Source organism: Diceros bicornis, chromosome 25 (assembly GCF_020826845.1).
Source record: "Diceros bicornis minor isolate mBicDic1 chromosome 25, mDicBic1.mat.cur, whole genome shotgun sequence".
In the NCBI taxonomy this organism is placed as follows: domain Eukaryota; kingdom Metazoa; phylum Chordata; class Mammalia; order Perissodactyla; family Rhinocerotidae; genus Diceros; species Diceros bicornis.
Window position 1 is genome coordinate 6,853,102 of NC_080764.1, and position 16,949 is coordinate 6,870,050.

At 59.1% G+C, this 16,949-nt stretch overlaps 1 protein-coding gene across 2 annotated transcripts in view; it reads left to right on the forward strand.

Annotated features, from left to right (window-relative positions):
* SCUBE1 (signal peptide, CUB domain and EGF like domain containing 1) overlaps nt 1-16,556 on the forward strand; it is a 140,834-nt gene extending 124,278 nt beyond the window's left edge. For both annotated transcript variants that reach the window (XM_058568188.1, XM_058568189.1), the window contains 7 exons: nt 1,701-1,862; nt 3,281-3,448; nt 5,430-5,591; nt 7,364-7,561; nt 9,188-9,340; nt 9,702-9,781; nt 12,019-16,556. In XM_058568188.1, coding sequence (XP_058424171.1) covers nt 1,701-1,862; nt 3,281-3,448; nt 5,430-5,591; nt 7,364-7,561; nt 9,188-9,340; nt 9,702-9,781; nt 12,019-12,171 — 1,076 coding nt within the window. In that variant the 3' untranslated portion in view covers nt 12,172-16,556. The remainder of the gene's footprint in view (nt 1-1,700; nt 1,863-3,280; nt 3,449-5,429; nt 5,592-7,363; nt 7,562-9,187; nt 9,341-9,701; nt 9,782-12,018) is intronic.
* Nucleotides 16,557-16,949: the final 393 nt, after the last annotated feature.

Sequence of the window (16,949 nt, forward strand, 5' to 3'; positions counted from 1 at the left end):
GCAAAGCGAAGATGCACGTGAGGCTGAGGGCCACCCAGGGGTGCAGCACGTGCTGCAAAGAAGCAGGTGAGGCCAGGCCCACAGCAGGGGCTCAGGCAGGGTGGCCAGGCAGAGTCCGGGTGAAGGAGGCTGGTCGATGCCTGCTCTTCAGCGCCCCCATCAGGGGGCAGAGGATATTAACCCAGCCCACCACAGTTGCTCCACTTTAATTCACCATTTTCCCTCTGCGTTGATTAGGATTTTCTGGGGGTGTATTCTGAGTTTATACCAACATCCTGCTTCTCATCAAACTTCACCCACCAGCCATTGCACTCGCTGACAACCCCCACCAGAGCAGCCACCTCTACAATGGTTGCCAAGCGGATATTCTCTGTTTCTATCATCCCTTCTACGTTTATTAGTTAACATTCTACTGTAAGAAAGAGCTCTCCCTTCTCCCCGACTTATGTATGTATGTATGTACGTGTGTGTGTATCTGTATATTTACGTATTTCTATCAGTATGGACTCATAGATTTCTCTTTCACTCACTAAGTTGTGATCCATTCCTGACGTTATTTAATTCAGTGCTCAGATTGTCCCCACTTAGGCAGTAGGCACCCCGTCAGGCTGCTCCTGTCTCCTTTGACATGTCCCCCTCAGTTGTTGAGCTTTCTCTTACTGTCTGGCACTAAAGACGTCTCAGATTCAACTTGTACTTTCCCTACCCCAGCCCCTGGAATCACCCAAATCCCCAAGGACCGCTGGTTCCTTTTAGAGGAGGATGACATGTAGAAGCCAAAAGCTGGGGTGCTCATGGCTGCTGGAGGGTCATTGCTGCTGGGCCCTCTCGTTGGACAGAACTAGCCAGTATAGGTATGCATGCACATACCCACATACATACCTGCACTGTTTCTACAGCGGGGTGTGTGTGTGTGTGTTAGAAAACCACAAGTTCATACCAATATCTCCAATTCAGTGCCTCAGGGTTCTTTCTAACCTTCCCTCTGTCCGTGTCTCTAAATATCTTCCCCATTGAGACATTTGGCTCCCTTTCTCCTTAACGCACTTTCTCAGTGCGTTAAGGAGAACAGTGGCCTTGTTTACTCATCAGCTTGCTGCTTTGCTCTGTGCAGCCGGCCACACTGGCTCGCTCTTCAGCCCCGCATCTCCCACTGTCCCCAGCCACCAGGCCTGCCTGCCCATGCTTCTTTCATTCCCCCAACTCCCCTGCACAGCCCCAGGTCCTCAGGTGCCAACTCGACCACGCAAGGAAGGAAGGAGCAGGGCAGGGGAGCTTGGTCTGGACGAAATGACTGTGGGACGTCCGGAGGCAGTTAGTACACAGGCTGGGGGTCAGGGCTGGAGGGCAGGACGTGGAGCAGAGAGGGAACAAAGGTCCCAACAGCAGAGCCCTGGGACACAGGCATCTACCAGAGGGCTGAGGGGGAGGGGTCTGCAGAGGACCCTGAGCAGGAGCACCCAGGAGGGTGCTCGAGACCAGGTCAGGCCTCCAGGGTCCTCACAGATGGCCGCCGCCTGGCTCCTACTCCTGGCTCTTCTGGGATGAATCTGGGCCCGTCTGTACGCTTTCAGCCACAGGGACGAGGGCTGTGCCCCATCTGGTAGGACAGAGCCTGGGCTTGAGGCAGCAGGAGACAGACTGCCCGGCCACTGCTCCCGACCTCTGCCACCAGCAATCTCTCCACTTTGCCTCTGCAGTGGCCTGCGGGCCTGGCACCTACTTCAGCGGAGAGCCCGGCCAGTGTGTGCCGTGCACACCAGGGACCTACCAGGACGGAGACGGCCAGCTCAGCTGCACACCGTGCCCCAGCAGCGATGGACTCAGCCTGGCTGGTGCCCGCAACGTATCCGAGTGTGGAGGCGAGTGCTGGCCCACCCTAGAAGGAGAGGCTGGGGCGAGGATGGGGTGCCTCCTGTCTCACTGAGGCTCCCAAAATGAAGGCCTGGGTGCCTTGTGATACTTTTAAAACTCTTTGCCATTCCCAGAGCCTGCCATGACTTCCATGCAGCTGCACTTACAAAGTCCATTGAGACCCACAGCGCCCACGTGTCAGAGGGCACAGCAGTTAGCAAGTGCTGGGCCGCACTCGGTACTTTAAAATTGCATCATGCAGTTTGGAAAGGACTTTACAGTTTGCAAACACTTGATTGTTTACAGGTCAGCTTATGGTTTATAATGGAGGTACACGGTGCTCTGTGTTACACTTCGTGGAGCACTCCATCATCATCAGAATGCTTTACGGAGTGTGCCGTATACTTGGGCAAGACCGCGCTCTACACAAAGAACTTTACAGTCGCCTTATACAGGGTTTGGAAAACCCTTGTTCAATTTACCAAGCACAGTTTGGTTTGCAAAGAGCTTTTCCAGTTACTGTCCCACTTAAAAATCCTCTGTGAAATGGGCTCAAGCCCCACACCCCCCATCAACCTCCCTTTCCTGTGGGAGGGATCCCCACTGTGGGGATCACCAAGAGAATGGGTGGGGAAAAGTGTGCCAGCGAGGTGGGTGCATGGGATCCTTAGGGTGGTGGAGACCTCCAGCCTTCTCTGGGGGATAGAGATATCAGAGCCCAGCCCCAGATCTCCGCAGGCTGGCCGGCTGCTCTCTGGCCCACTGCACCCTCCAGGAGTGTGGTCTCTCCCCCCAGGGGTGGTGGTGACTGTTAGAGAGCCCAGAGTGGACGCTGGTGGGAGCACAGAATTCCAAGATCTGGGCTGAGAGGGCACTGAACCCCCTACTCCCTCAATGCCGGAACACCCTCTGCATCCTGACTTTTTGCTAGAATGTGTTGTCCCCTCCCTTTGTCCCAGCTGTGCCCTCGGGGACCTCACAGACCCCCCTCCCTCTGCTCTGGCCCAGCCCTGCAGATGGACAAGGCAGCATCAGCCTGGAGCTCCACAGCCCCAGTTCCCATGTGCACATACAGTGCACCTGCCCCCCTTGGAGAGCCACTCTGAAATAAATGACCTCCCACGGCCTCCGGCCTCCACGTGTGGGGTCCAAACTTCCCAGCTCAGCAGCAAGGCCACTTGCTCTTCAACCTGCAGCCCTTCTTGCTGGTGGGAGAAGTAAGGCCAGGCCCGGCCAAGGCCACATGGCACGTGAGCCTCTGGCAGCATCTGGACTAGGGGCCAGGCCTTGCGCAGCCCAGGCTTCCTCCTCCAGGTTCCTCCCTGCACCCCCAGCCTTGCTGCCCAGGGGCAGGTGAAGGCTGAGAGCAGGGCATGGACTGAGGCAACCCCTCGGGCCAGCTTGAGCCATGACCTCTGATTTCCAGGCCAGTGCTCTGCGGGCTTCTTCTCTGCTGACGGCTTCAGGCCCTGCCAGGCCTGCCCTGTGGGCACGTACCAGCCCGAGCCCGGGCGCACCGGCTGCTTCCTCTGCGGAGGGGGGCTGCTCACCAAGCACGAGGGCACCGCCTCCTTCGAAGACTGTGAGGCCAAAGGTGAGGACCCCTCCACCCACCCCGTGGGGCCGAGCTGGGCTTCTCAGGGACCTTTTCCCTCAACCCTCTCATTTCCTGCCCTGGCAGACCTCCAAGGTCAGGGGAGGAGCCCGGAGGCTTCAGGTGGCGGACATTGGTGACCAGCACTGCGGCGCATACTAGGATGGGGACAGAGGGGTCCAACACAAGCCTGCCCCAGGGTCTCAGATGAGAGGGCCAGGCAGGCGCAGTAGTTGCAGTCTGGAGCTTTGAGCCCTGGGAGCAATAAAGGGGAGCCGCCAGCTCCTTGAGGCACTGGGGAGGGCTTAGAGCTCCCCTAGAAGGAAGGCTGGGAGGGGAGGAAGGTGAAGAAGTCTGGAGGCAGCAGGGCAGTGAGGGTGAGGTAGAGGTCTCACCTTAACTGAGACTCTCCCTTCAGGGCCTCCCGGGGCCTGCAGTCCGGACACTGATCCACTCCACCCCCACCCCGCTCTCCGCTGATGACCCTGCTACCCCTTCCGCTAGCTCCCTCTCAGGCGTCAGCCTTGGGGCAGCTCTCCCCACCTGCTGAACACGCAGACTGCTCTGAATCCTCCCGATCTGAAAAAGAAAACCCCAACTCTCGAGCCCCACGTCCCCTCCAGCTCCCTTTCCTGTTAACCTTGTAGAAAGAGTGTCTGGGCTCCACTTCCTCTCTTCCCGTTCTTTCCTGCACCCCACCAGCCAGTCAGACTGTCACCCCCACTGCTCCCCATAATTGCTCCCATCAAGGCAGCCTACAGAATCCCTGCGTTGCTGGAGCCCGAGTCACTTCTCAGTCTCCCATGACCGGGTCCCTCGGAGCACCTTTCCTGGGCCTGTGCCCCGGCTCAGCCTCCCCCCTCACCCTGGTAGATCTGGGACGTCCCGGGCCCGATGCACTCACACCTGAGTCGGAATAAAGTCGTCTCCTCTGCTGGCTTTCTATAGCGTCTTTGCACAGGTGACCCCAGTTTCTGTCTCTAGTCCAGCCTCTCCCCTGAACTCCACTCTGCTCTCCCACCAGGGGACAACTCCACGCTCTGTCTCACAAGCACCTCCAGCTCCACACGTCCAGAGCCACCTCGTCCTCTCCCCGCAGTCTTCCCCCTCTGTTCGTTCGTTCACGGCAGCCCCATCCTGCCAGGCGCTCACCTAAGTCCTCCTTCCCTCTTCCCTCACATCCACTCTGTCTGCAGCCCCTGCCGGCTCCATCTTCTAAGCAGACCCAGACTTCAGGGACTTCTTGCCGCCCCACTGCTGCCAGTCTGATCCAGGCCACCACCACCACTCCCCGGGTGGCCCTGACCTGTCCTGCCTGGGCCTCCGCCCCCACCATCACCCCCAGAGCTGGCTCCGAGTGCAGCAGCCGGGAAGATACAAAGGCTCCAGGTGGCCCTCCTAGCTCAGAGGGAGGCCTAGTCCTCACCATGGCCCCTGGGACGCCAGGAGCTGGCTCACATGGCCCCTGACCTCCCCTCCAGCCAGCACTGCCTCCGGCCCTCCACTCCAACTGCACCTGGCACAAACACACATCTGGCTCAGGGCCTGCGCTTTACTACCCCCTCCCCGAGGCGGCCTCAAGCCAGCTCCACACTCCTCAGTCTCCACTCAGAATCCCCTCACTCTGCCTTCCCCAGCCTCCCTCTTGAGAGCTCCACACCTGGCCTGACAACATGTATTCCCACGGAACATATGAACTAAGCTACATGCTGCATAGTATGAGTAGGGTGTGAGCCTCAGGGGTAGGGCCTCCGCTGCTTCGCGCACGGCTCCGTCCCCGGTGGTCCACAGCGCACTGTGCGCACTTGTGGACAGGAATAGGGAACGGAAGGGTCGGCCTGTTCGGGGGCTGGGTGCAGGTAGTGGGAGGTCACTGGGCGGTGGGGAAGGGCTTGAACTCTGCTGAGACAGACCTCGAGGGAGGGAGAGGGTGGAGAATGCCCCTTGACCTTTCCCACCAATACCACCCCCGCCCCCGCAGTGCACTGCTCCCCAGGCCACCACTACAACACCACCACCCACCGCTGCATCCGCTGCCCCGTCGGCACCTACCAGCCCGAGTTCGGCCAGAACCACTGTATCACCTGTCCAGGCAACACCAGCACCGACTTCGATGGCTCCACCAACGTCACGCACTGCAAAAGTAGGTGCTGCTCCTCCCACGGCCGGGGACTGGGAACCTGATGGGGGCAGGGGCGGGGGACAGGTTATGGGGGGCAGAGTGAGCCCTGACCTCACCTGGGGTCCGAGGGAGACTGGTGACTCCCCTCTGCTCCCTCACATCTGCACATCCCTCAGTGGGATGCCCGCGGGAGCCCTGCATCCACCTAGAACCCCATGGCATTGGGGGTGCAGCCTGGCCTGGCCCCCTCTGCAGGGCGATGTGATTGCACCCATCCTTCATCAGTTCCTGTCACTCACCAGGGTGGCCTGTGCCTCTGTGCCAGGCCAGGGCCTGCTCGCGCTCTGGGTCTGTAGAGGGAAAAGCCAGGCCCTGTGCCAGGGAGGGAGCAGAAGTCTTGTGGGGCAGCTTCCAAGGGCCAGGCCCTGCAGCTCTGAAGGCATGCTCTGTCTGGACTGCCAAGTGGGTGCAAACTGACACCCTGAGCCATGGGAAGCAGGATGCTAAGTGTGTACAAGGTGCGGAAGTGCGAGAAGAGAGTCAGACAGGCTTCTCGTGTACAAGAAGCTCAGTTTAGTCAAAAGAAAGGTGGGCAGCGTAAGACAATTTGGGAAATAAATAATATCCAAGCTCCTTACTTAGCAAGTCATTTGGGGATAAAAAAGAGGATGCTGTCTTTATTTCAGGTATTTTTAATTCATTTTTCAGTGTCCTTTGGGGCATATTTTCTGGTATTTTACCGTTTTCCTAATCAGTGTCCAGCCAGTTATCCCTTTCCTGGGCTGCTGGTCATGTCTGGAACAGCCTAGAGGCCCACAAAGGGGATTTAATCATGAAGTAGACGCAGTCCGCTCTGCCCAGGGCTGTCCCCCACCTGAGCTTGTGGCCTCCAGGGGCGGAAGAGCATGTGCAATGGGGGAACTCAGCAGAGACAGGGTTTTAAATGTCCTAATGAGTAAAAGTGGGGAAACCAAACGGGAGGGAAGCCTCTGGAATAATAAGGTGAAAATGAAATGTTTCCCAGAAATTTTTACACGAGGAGAAGATTTTTAAATGAAATGTATGAGAAAATTAAGTAGGTTTAATATTTACCTTCAGTTTTCTTTGCAGAACTCAGGTTACGGCCAGAAACCGTTTAGCTAATAAAAATGTCATGTTTGGCCTCTTCAGGACACACAGCTTGGCTAAGAAACGAAGAAAGGGAGACGTATCTGTTTCCTCAGTGTGTCACCTGCTTGTCCCGGAGCCTTCCTGCTCCGTGGGGAGGGCGACCACACTTGGCGCCTGGCGGGTGCCCAGGGAATGTGGGGTGAAGGAATGGACAGAAAGTGAGTGGAGAGAAAGAGGAAGTTGGGGTTCCCTGGGATTTCACTCTGCAGCTTGGCTGAGACACGAGGAGGACAGCAGGGGCCGGCCGGGGAGCTGACACCTGCAGGGGCACTCAGCGGGCCTGCCAGAGGGGCATGCGGCTCCAAGCAGAGGCTAGGACAAAGCCCAGGCCAGAGAGTCAGGCGGGGCAGCCAAGGGTGTCCAGGAAAGAGACGCTTGGGCTGGGCCTCAGAGAACCAGTATGGGACCGGGGACCTGCGCTCCCACTGAGGGGCAGCCTCGGCAGGGTCCCCAAGAGAAGATCGGCTCAGGGCCTGGCGGGGAGGGCCGGGTGGAGGTGAGCCGAGGTGGGGACAGAGCACCTGCCAGTCCTGCCCTGGGCCTCCAAGGCTGTTGAGGGCCCAGCCGGCCAGGGCACCCGTCCAGCCAGGCCTGAGCAGGCCCACGGGCCACGGTGCCCACAGACCAGCACTGCGGTGGCGAGCTTGGCGACTATACGGGCTACATCGAGTCCCCCAACTACCCTGGTGACTACCCGGCCAATGCCGAGTGCGTGTGGCACATCTCGCCGCCCCCCAAGCGCAGGATCCTCATCGTGGTCCCCGAGATCTTCCTGCCCATTGAGGATGAGTGTGGCGATGTCCTGGTCATGAGGAAGAGCGGTACGTGCCAGTCGAGGTGGGGGCAGTGGGACCAGAGACAGCCTCAGCCACGTCCCCACACCCCTCGCTCCCTCAGCACAGCTCCACAGGGCGGGAAGGAGGTTGCCCAGGATTTATCTGTGTGGCAGGGTTTAGATCTACTTCTGTCTGACTCCAAGAGCTGAGCTTTACAGAGCTCCTTGGAAAGGTCCAGAGAGCTTAGCATGCACCCTAAGCATGGGATCAGGACCTGGTGGCGTCTGATCTCGACACTGACAACAAGCCAGTCTCTCACCCCAGTTGTCCCATTGTGTCCTGTCACACAACCCAGCGTGAGACCCCGGGAGTGACCGCCTGTCTGCAGGGCCTCCTCCTCCCTCTGAGGTTTGGGGGGCTAAGGGCCAGCCTGTGCAGCACACAAGATGCCCTACGGGTGAGAAGGGCCATCCCTTCCACTGTGAGCCCCAGCCTCCTGGCTCGTTGCCCCTGTCAGGCTCGTGGTGAGACCAGGCGAGGGGCAGCAGCTGGCCCCTCAGCAGCACGTGCGGACAAGTGTGCCCAGATGGTCATGGCAGCAAGAAAGGCAGGGAAAGCCCTGAGTCCCTCCCTGAGACCGGGTTAAATCCCTTACAGTGTGTGCCTAGGCCAGGGCACCTCACTGCTGTTGAAGGGCCACGGTGCGCACAAGGAGCAAGCTCCAGGTCAGGATGTTTTGGGAAGAAGGAGGAGGACACAGGCAGACACAAGAACGCGCCTGCCCGCCTGGGCCTAGAAGGTCTCTGATACAGAGACCGGCCAGAGGAGCGGGAGGTTGAGGGGCGTTCTGTCCACCCTGTGCCCCTTTGTTCTGCTTGGGCTTCGTTACCATGTGCGGGCATTGCCCACTCAGCGTCGCGGAAGAGCCAGAAAGCCCCCGTGTGCAAATGGGAGGACTGAGGCCAGAAAGGGAAAGGCACCTGCCCGGGGTCCCACAGCCAGTCAGGGCCCAGCCAGGGACCATCCCTGGACCATTCCGTCACCAGCCTCCCTAGTCCCCAGCATCCTCCCCTTCGCTGTCTGCCCACAGGGCTGAGCTCTAAGGGTCCAGCCTCCCCCGCCTCGAGGGCACCTCAGGAAGGCCCCCCCCCCCGGAGGGCAGTGAGAAGATGGAGTACCCTTTGGCAAGCCCCAGGGGTCAGCAGGCTCACCTTTGTTTATCTGCTCACAAGGAGAGGGGACTTCCCAAATCTAATCCTCCGCCCCAGCCCTGGCTCTGTCTTGAACGCAGGCATGAGCCCTGTCCTTGAGGAGCAGTCGGCTGGAGGGACACAGTGACAACCCTATAGAGAGGGGCTGTAATAAAGGGTTCACCAGAGTACAGCAGGAACATAGTAGGGTGGGGACGGAGCAGTCAGGGAGGCTTCCTGGAGAAGGGCGCATGGAAACTGGTCTCAGAAGGATGAGTAGGAATCAGGGTTGAGGTGGGGAAGGGCATTTGAGGCAGAGGAAACAAGTACAGAGACTGGAGAGCTGGAGTGTTTAGGGGACGGGGCGTTGTGGGTGCTGGGTGGCTGACTGGGTGGGGAGGGAGCCGCCTGAGGCAGGGGCCAGATGAGGAGCTGCGGCTCTGCGGGCTGCTCAGCAATGGCTGCCTGGGCCCACCCCCAGCCTCGCCCACCTCTATCACCACCTATGAGACCTGCCAGACCTACGAGAGGCCCATCGCCTTCACCTCCCGCTCGCGGAAGCTCTGGATCCAGTTCAAATCCAACGAAGGCAACAGCGGCAAAGGCTTCCAAGTGCCCTATGTCACCTATGACGGTGAGTGTGGCCACACTGTGCACCCAGCCCAGGCCCTGGGGACACAGATGAATCACACATCCCGGCCTCAGGCAGCTCCAGCCCTGTGGGGGGTGGCGCAGATGAGGACAGGAGCGCGGGTGGTGCAGATGAGGGATCAGTTAGTGGTGTCTGCGGGCTTCAGCAGGAGGTGCTGCCCAAGCAGGGTTTTGAGGGTTAAGTAGGGGTTTTCTAGCTAGCCAAACCTCAAGGAGAACAATTTGGGTGGAGGGTACAAAGGCGCGGCGGCTGGAGCAGGAGTGGAAGGAGGCGGAAGGTGAGAGGGAAGCAGGCGGGTCTAGAGCCCTTCACCTTCCTCCCGCCCCTGCTGGGGGATTCACAGAGGACTACCAGCAATTAATAGAAGATATCGTGCGCGACGGACGGCTCTACGCCTCGGAGAATCACCAGGAAATTTTGAAAGTGAGTGAGCTGCTTCGTGGGAAGGGATCCATGGAGCCTGTGATGATCCAGGGCCATCCTCGCCCCAACCCCGACCCCCAGACCCCTAAAGACATGAGGGGAGGAGGGTGGTGACAGGAAAGGAGAAGGTGACAGGGGGTCAGGGGTGCCCTGGGGGTGGGGACTGAGTCCGGCGCACCTGTCCTCCCAGACCAGGAGGTCTGAGACAAGCCCTCCGGTGGGGTCTAGCCCAGACCTGGGTCGTGTCCTTGGGCAGGTTCCTTACCAGCTCTCGCCTCTCTCCTCGTCTGTGAAATGGGGGTAGTTTGACAGGGTGGTATCATACAATCAGCGGGCTCCACCGCTGCCTTTGGGACTGACTCCCTCCGCATCCTGCTGCTGGCCCTGAGAAGCAGAGCCATCTTGTCATCAAGGGGGCCTGGGGCTGTCACACGGGGGACACTGGCCAGGTTAGGGCCCTGGGTTCTCACCACGAGAGGCCAGACCTGGAGATCTGCTAGGGCCCAGGGGTCTGGCCCCAGCTCAGGCTCTGGGCAGATAGCACCCCAGCCTGGGAGCCAGCAGATGGTGTAGAGGGCAAGAGCAGGGCCGGGCCAGTCCGCCTGGCTGACTCCTGCTGCAGCCCCATGGCCCCAGGCCAGCCCTCTGAGCCCCGCCGCAGTGTCTGAGAAATGGAGATGGCTAGCGGAGTTGGGTTCTTCCTGCCCCAGGCCTCGTGCACTCCTGCTGCACTCAGGATGACCTGGAGGTCTCAGGGCGAGAAGCTTCTCACCTCCCTCTTCAGGTGCCCATCTATTTAGCAGGAACCGGGGAGTCATCCTGGTCTCTCCGTCAGTCCGTCCTGTAGCTGGTACACGACTTGCTCCTCCTCGCCCCTCCCCTGCCCTCAGTGCCACCCTACAGCTGGGAGCATCTCTTCAGAGCTAGGGTGTTCCCATCTCTTAGGACGCAAACCTTGGCCAGCAAGGCCCAGCCGGGCGTGGCGACCGCCTGCTTCTGCCATGGCTCCCGGGCCTTCACACTCCCTGCAGTCACTCGCCGAGGCCTCTCAGGAGCGTGCTTCCCCCATCTCTTTGCTCAGTGAATGCTCACCATCCTTCTGCTCTGCTCTCAGGCGTCCCAGCCTCTGGGCAGCCTGCCCGGACCTTCCTGGCCGGGTCACAGACCCTTAGAGTCCCACTGGCCCTCCCCCTTGGCACCTGTCAGCTGTGCAGTTTAGGTTTCTTCTCTGGTTATTTGGTCCCCACCCCCTCGTGGGGGAGGAGCTGCAGGGGTCCCCACTCAGCATTCCACCCCCACTGTCTGCACTGCGCCTACCACATAGGAGGAGCTCCACGAGTGTTTCTCTAGGATGTGGATGCGTGGATGCGTGTGTGAGAGAGAGAGTCTGAGTGTGTGACAGAAAATGCGACCAGAGTCCCTGTGAGATGGTGAGTGTATGCCACAATGAGCACGGCTCTGCCAGAGCCCCCAGGGAGGCCTCAGCCAGGTCTCACACCTGCTCCTCGGGTTCTCCTCCAGCGGGGCATCGCCCTCTTTACAGATGATGACCCTGGGCTCAGAGAGGAGGCCCAGCTGGTAACCGACGGCGGCAGAGTGTGGACGGCGCCCACCCCTCCAGAGGCCTCTCAGTGAGGACAGCCTCTGGCCCGGGTGGGCTGCCTAGACCCTCCCCGCACACGTGGACCGAGCCCCGCTGCGGGCCAGGCTCTCCACACTCATTCCCGCAGCCCTAAGAGGAGGGATCGTTACCCTATCACACAAGTGAAAATCTGAAATTTAGAGCAGCGGAGCCCTTTTCCCAGGTCAAGGAGTAGGTGGGGGAGCTACTGTTTCAAAGCTGGGGCTGCTGCCTCTGAAGCCTGTGCTCCCTGCTCCGAGTTCTCTGGTTTTCAACAAGTTGTTTCGTTTTGTTTTGTTTTTGCAATATAACCCTTTTTAAATAAAATATTGGAACCCCAAGAGTTAAAACCAATAGATTATTAAAAAAGCAATTAGACTATTAAAACCAGAAAACTGTTCACAGCAAAGAGTCTGTGGAGTCCTGAAGCCCACCAGCCAGGCAGCCTCTTCCCCTGCTCCCATCCTTGCAGAGACCCCACAGGTGCCTTCAGGGCCCTCCGGGCATTGAGGAGGCCAGTAGCCAGGGCCCTCCAGCCTGGCCCCAGGCCTCCTCCCCGCTGGCCCCGCCCCCAGCCCCACCCTTGGTCTCACCCGGGCCTCGCCGTGTCTTGCAGGACAAGAAGTTGATCAAGGCCCTCTTTGACGTGTTGGCGCACCCCCAGAACTACTTCAAGTACACAGCCCAGGAGTCCAAGGAGATGTTCCCGCGCTCCTTCATCAAGCTGCTGCGTTCCAAAGTGTCCCGATTCCTGCGGCCCTACAAATAACCCTGGGGCGCTGCCCTGCTGGGGCGCCGGGGGCCCGAGGGGGCGAGTGCCTTCCCTCCACAGGAGAAGCTGAAAGGCGGCTCCACGGGCCTCCACGTCGCCTTGGGAAATCACCACGGCATCTGCCCATCAGGAACCCCTGACCGCCCGTGGAGGGAGAGACCTGCCGGGGCAGAGACCCCAGCTGGGCCGCACACCTCCCATATCCGCCCCCTGGGAAAACACTGCTTAAGGCAGCCTTTCTGCCTCCCGCTCCCTGTGCCTCTTCATTTCCAGGACAGCAGGTGCCCTGTCCTGGGCCAGCACTTGCCATGCCGCCTGGGCCAGGACGCTCTGTGTCACCCGAGGGCGGGTCCCTGGCAGAGCGGCATTGGGAGACTGCATGTACCCTCTGCCCAACGCTTCAGGAGAGAGAGGAGTGTGGCTGCCACGTCACTGTCTCCAGGGAGGTTCTCGGAGGCAGAATCCGAGACAGGAAGCCAGGCCAAGGAACGAGGGGTGTGAAGGATTGTCTGGTGGGCTTGATAAGCCGGTGTCAATGGCTGCGGGGTGTCCACACCCACCAATGCCTCTGGCCCTGGGCCCAGGACGCGGGCACTGTGTGGTTGGGCTCTAAGGATTCTGTGATGGGACAGAAGAGAAGAGAGCTGCTAGGGGAGGAACCTGTAGATTCATGCTTTCCCTTGATAGAGCATCTAATTAAGTACTATATATATATATAAAGATAAAGATAAATATATATATACTTCTATTTGTGGGTACTGTAGGGAAATTCTCTTTAGTAACTGTAAATATTCATCACAACCTCACCTCTTCTCCCACGAGCTGGTGCGAGCCCTGCTGTTGCCGCCTCCCTGACTGATTAAACTGCTCTCCAGACACTTGCCACCTCTGTTTACATGAGGCTGGCAGCCCACAGGCCTGGGGAGAAGGCAGGCTGGCCCTGGACACAGTTTGGAATATAAAATCTCTGGGAAGTGGGCTCCGATGCTTTGCTGGAGTGTTGCCCTCGGATGGACTTGGTGGAAGGCAGTTTCCCCTTGGACCCCTTCCTGGGGGTGTGGGGGCCCAGCGGTAAATCTCGGAAGGTGCCTATGTCTGACCCTGAGGCCGTGACCTTGGAATCCATGCTGTGCCCGCATGCTACCGGGAGGCTAGGCCTGTCCCACGTGAGCACAGATGTGTGACCACAAGGGGCCTCAGAGAGCATCAGCCACTCATTTAATTTACCAGGGAGGAAACGGCCCAGGTGGGCCCCCAGGCAGAGGCGACTGGTTGTCGGGAGGCCTGGCTCCCAGTGCACTCTTCCTCCTGCTGCGCAGTGCTGCCTCCCTCTCAGAGTCTCTCTTTAAAAAAGAAAAGTCTGGAGTTTGACCAGGTTGCGTGGCGTCCCACTCAGCCAGGAAGCTAGCACCTGGGCTAGAGCTGGCGAAGACCTCCAACGTGCAGAGGGCTTGCCTGCCGCCAGACCGCTGGCCGCCACTGCAGGACATGCAGAGGAAGTGGTCTGTGTTTTTAGGGTCAACAAATATTCAACACTCCAAGGAACATGGGAGAATCTTCAAATGCACTCCATTCCCCCATTCCAGGTGGCTGCCTCCAAGCAGTTTCCTCTCCTCACTCCAAGCCCAGGCTGACCAGTTAGAGACGAGCACAGTTTGAGAACCGTCTGTGGCACATTGAGGATGGTGAAGATTGAGGACAGATGAGATGCAGGGCTTGGTGACAAGGCAGGTCATAACAAATTTTACAATCCAAAAAAGGGCTTGGAACTCAGGAATTATTCACAGCCATTACCCGTGTCAGCACTAGGAGGTCCCCATATTGGCTAATGCTGCCATCAACCTTCTCCACCGAAAGCCAACTCACTGGGAGGGGGCTGCACTTGGTGGGTGGGTCGGTGTCAGCTGATGAGCCCTGTTGGGGCCACACTATCCTCCCCTGGTCACAGTCCTTGAAGGCGAGCTTAGTTTCCAGAAGGGGGCCTGTCTTCCCTTGTCAAGCCATTGGTCGTCCCCAGGAATTAGATGAGCGTCCTCCAGGATGAGCCCCAGCAACAGCTACCCAGGGGAGGGTACTGGGAGGGCTTTCTAATCTTCTCAACAAACCCCGCAGAGGACCAGAAAGAGCTCTCACCTCTCCTGAACTCTTCTGGCTGCTCCTTTGGGTAGTTTCTGGCAGTTGCCACTCACATGCACATTAATCCGCCCTTTCGGTGGGAGTCAACCCACCTTCCATGGCTGTCACCACCGCTGTGGTCAGACCCTGCCCAGTGTCCCCCACGCAGAGCAGGACAGGGGCAGACTCAGATGTGGGGCCCCTCACTGTTCAAGAGTACCAGGTAGCCAGCAACCCAAATTCACCAGCTGCCCACACAGTCACCATCCAGCCCTTGCTCCCCAGTAAAACCACCTCCCGCACCATCAGGGGGACTCCAGGAGTGCGGTCTGTCCCCAATTTCCATGTCAGCCCTCAGCCCCACAGTGGGGAGCTTGGAGGTCCCACCTGTTAATCCCAGAGCTGCTCCTGTTCCTCGGGGCCTGGTGGGCCCGGGAGATCTCGCTGGCAACAAAGCACGTTTCTCCACGTTTCCATGTTGTGGAAACCAATGGTAGATTGGCTGACACGAGGTGGCCTCTCCGCCTGGTCCGAGGTGGAGGCAGAGAGAAAAGGGAAGGCCGACAAGGACTGGGCCCAGATAGGGCGGATCCCCGAGGCAAGTCCCGCAGAGGATGGAAGCCGAGGGCGGGGGTGCGGGAGTCCTGTGCTGACGGGGAGGGCCTGAGCCAGAGGAGCACATCACACGCCTGGACCGGACGTTGGCTGTGAGCAGCCACAGACCCACCTTGGCCTTGGCCTGCATGGACCCTCAGTGGTTGGCCAGTTGATAAGGAAAGGAGCTAAGGAACAAGCTTCTGGAAGCAGAAGCCTGCCCCGTTGGCCAGGACTGAAAGCAGGTGCGAAGGCCTGGAGGGTCTGATGAGCTCGGTTCTGCTCCTAGTGGACCATGGCCTGGGCAACTGGAGAAGCTCTGAAGATGGCGATGGAGGACCACAGTGTCTCCGCACTGATCCCCGGGGTACCAGGAGTAGCAGACCTGGAAGAAGCCCCTCTACCCCGCATCCCTGGCATCTCCTGACACTCTCTGCTTCCGTGGAAACATGCCAAGGAAAGGGAAAGACTCTGCCTCGAGGTTTAGTGGCCAACCAAGCCTTCAGTGAGTGAGTGTTGAGGTGGCCTCATCTACTTCCCCGAATTAGGCTTGTTTTCCCCCATTTCCTCCCTTGTCTGAGCCAGAGCCTTGCAGCTGTAGCCTTGTACTGTCCTCTCTCGTCCCCCAGGGTCTCCATCTCATCTCTCCAGCAGCAGCATCAGCCTCTGCACCCTACCCCAGGAGCTCGCATCTGCCAGTGGTAGTGACCTCCTTCTTCCCAGATCTGGCTCCCCAGGGGCCAGTCTTTCCCAGCTCCCGCCACCTCTGTGGTCACAGACTCGAGGAGGCCGTGGGGCCCAAGGTGGCGGCCTCAGGCAGCTTTCTCTCCTGCCATCCATTGGTTTGGGACATGTTTGGGAGACACAGATAAAGTAGAACTGAAACCTGGGACAAAAAGTGCCCAGACAGCAATGGCCCGAGAGGCCATCTTCGAAATCCTGAAGAAAGAGCCTCTCCCCCCCGCCCCCACAAACCCCTTTCCTGCTTGAACCCTCGTTCTCCCAGAAACATGGCCAAGATCACCCATTTTCTACCACAAGAGGCCCCTGGCCTGCCGGAGCTGTAGTGGGTGCCTACATGGCATCCCGGGGGCTGAATGATTATTCCAGCACCTCCACCACTGCCAGTGCCAGCGGAAAAGTAAGATACTGAACTAAGTTAGGTCATTTAGCAAACATCTGCTGAGCACCTACTGTGTGCTAGACTCCTAGAAAGGCAGAGAAACCACAGCCAGGGGGCTGATGGGATCCCCTGGAAAGCCCCTCTGGTCACGGAAAGAAAGATGGTTGAGGCTAACCCCGGGGTGAGCAGAGCCCAGCACTCTCCTCAGGAGAAGGCCGTCCCTCCCTCCAGCGCCTCCCAGGACCCCAGGTGCAGAGCAGAGCTGGTCTACATTTCAGGGATGTCCAGAAGGAGAAGCTACAGCCAGCCCAGCGTCGTGACGTGGCTGCCCTTCTCCACCAGCAGAGAGAAATGCACACAGGCCAAGACTGCGGATTCTACACGCCCAGGACGGCCGTCTCCGCCCCACGCATCACCCACTGCCCACGCCTGGCACAGTCGGTGCTCCAGACGGGAGGTACCTTCCTTGTCGCCCTGGGACCCCAGCTGTTTTTACCTCCTCTACTCCACGCTTGGAAGTTTAGTCAGCCTGGTAAACTGCATCTTATATCAAGGCCCCTTTTCTTCACCAAAGATACCCATGGTGGCAGCTCAGCCCTTCCAGCCAGGGCGACATCATTAAGGCCAAAGGCGGAAGAACTTGATGGTTGAGGTGCACTGCCTGTCCGACGTGTGGAGATGGAGCAAAGAGCTCCTATTCTTCCTCGGCTGCCTCTGCCCCTGCAGCACCTGCAGATCGCCAGCCCCTCCAGGAGTAAGCCCTGAGCACCTACTGTGTGCCAGACACAGGGCGGGCACGGAGCTGGAGTCTGCCGTATCCAGCCTGCCTTGCTTCTTGGAGTGGGCTCCAGGAGGGGGTGAGTCATCCTGGGCCCAGACAACACAGGCGTGGCCACAGGCTCCCTCCCAGCACCTGACAGATGGCGCCCAAAGAACAGGAAGG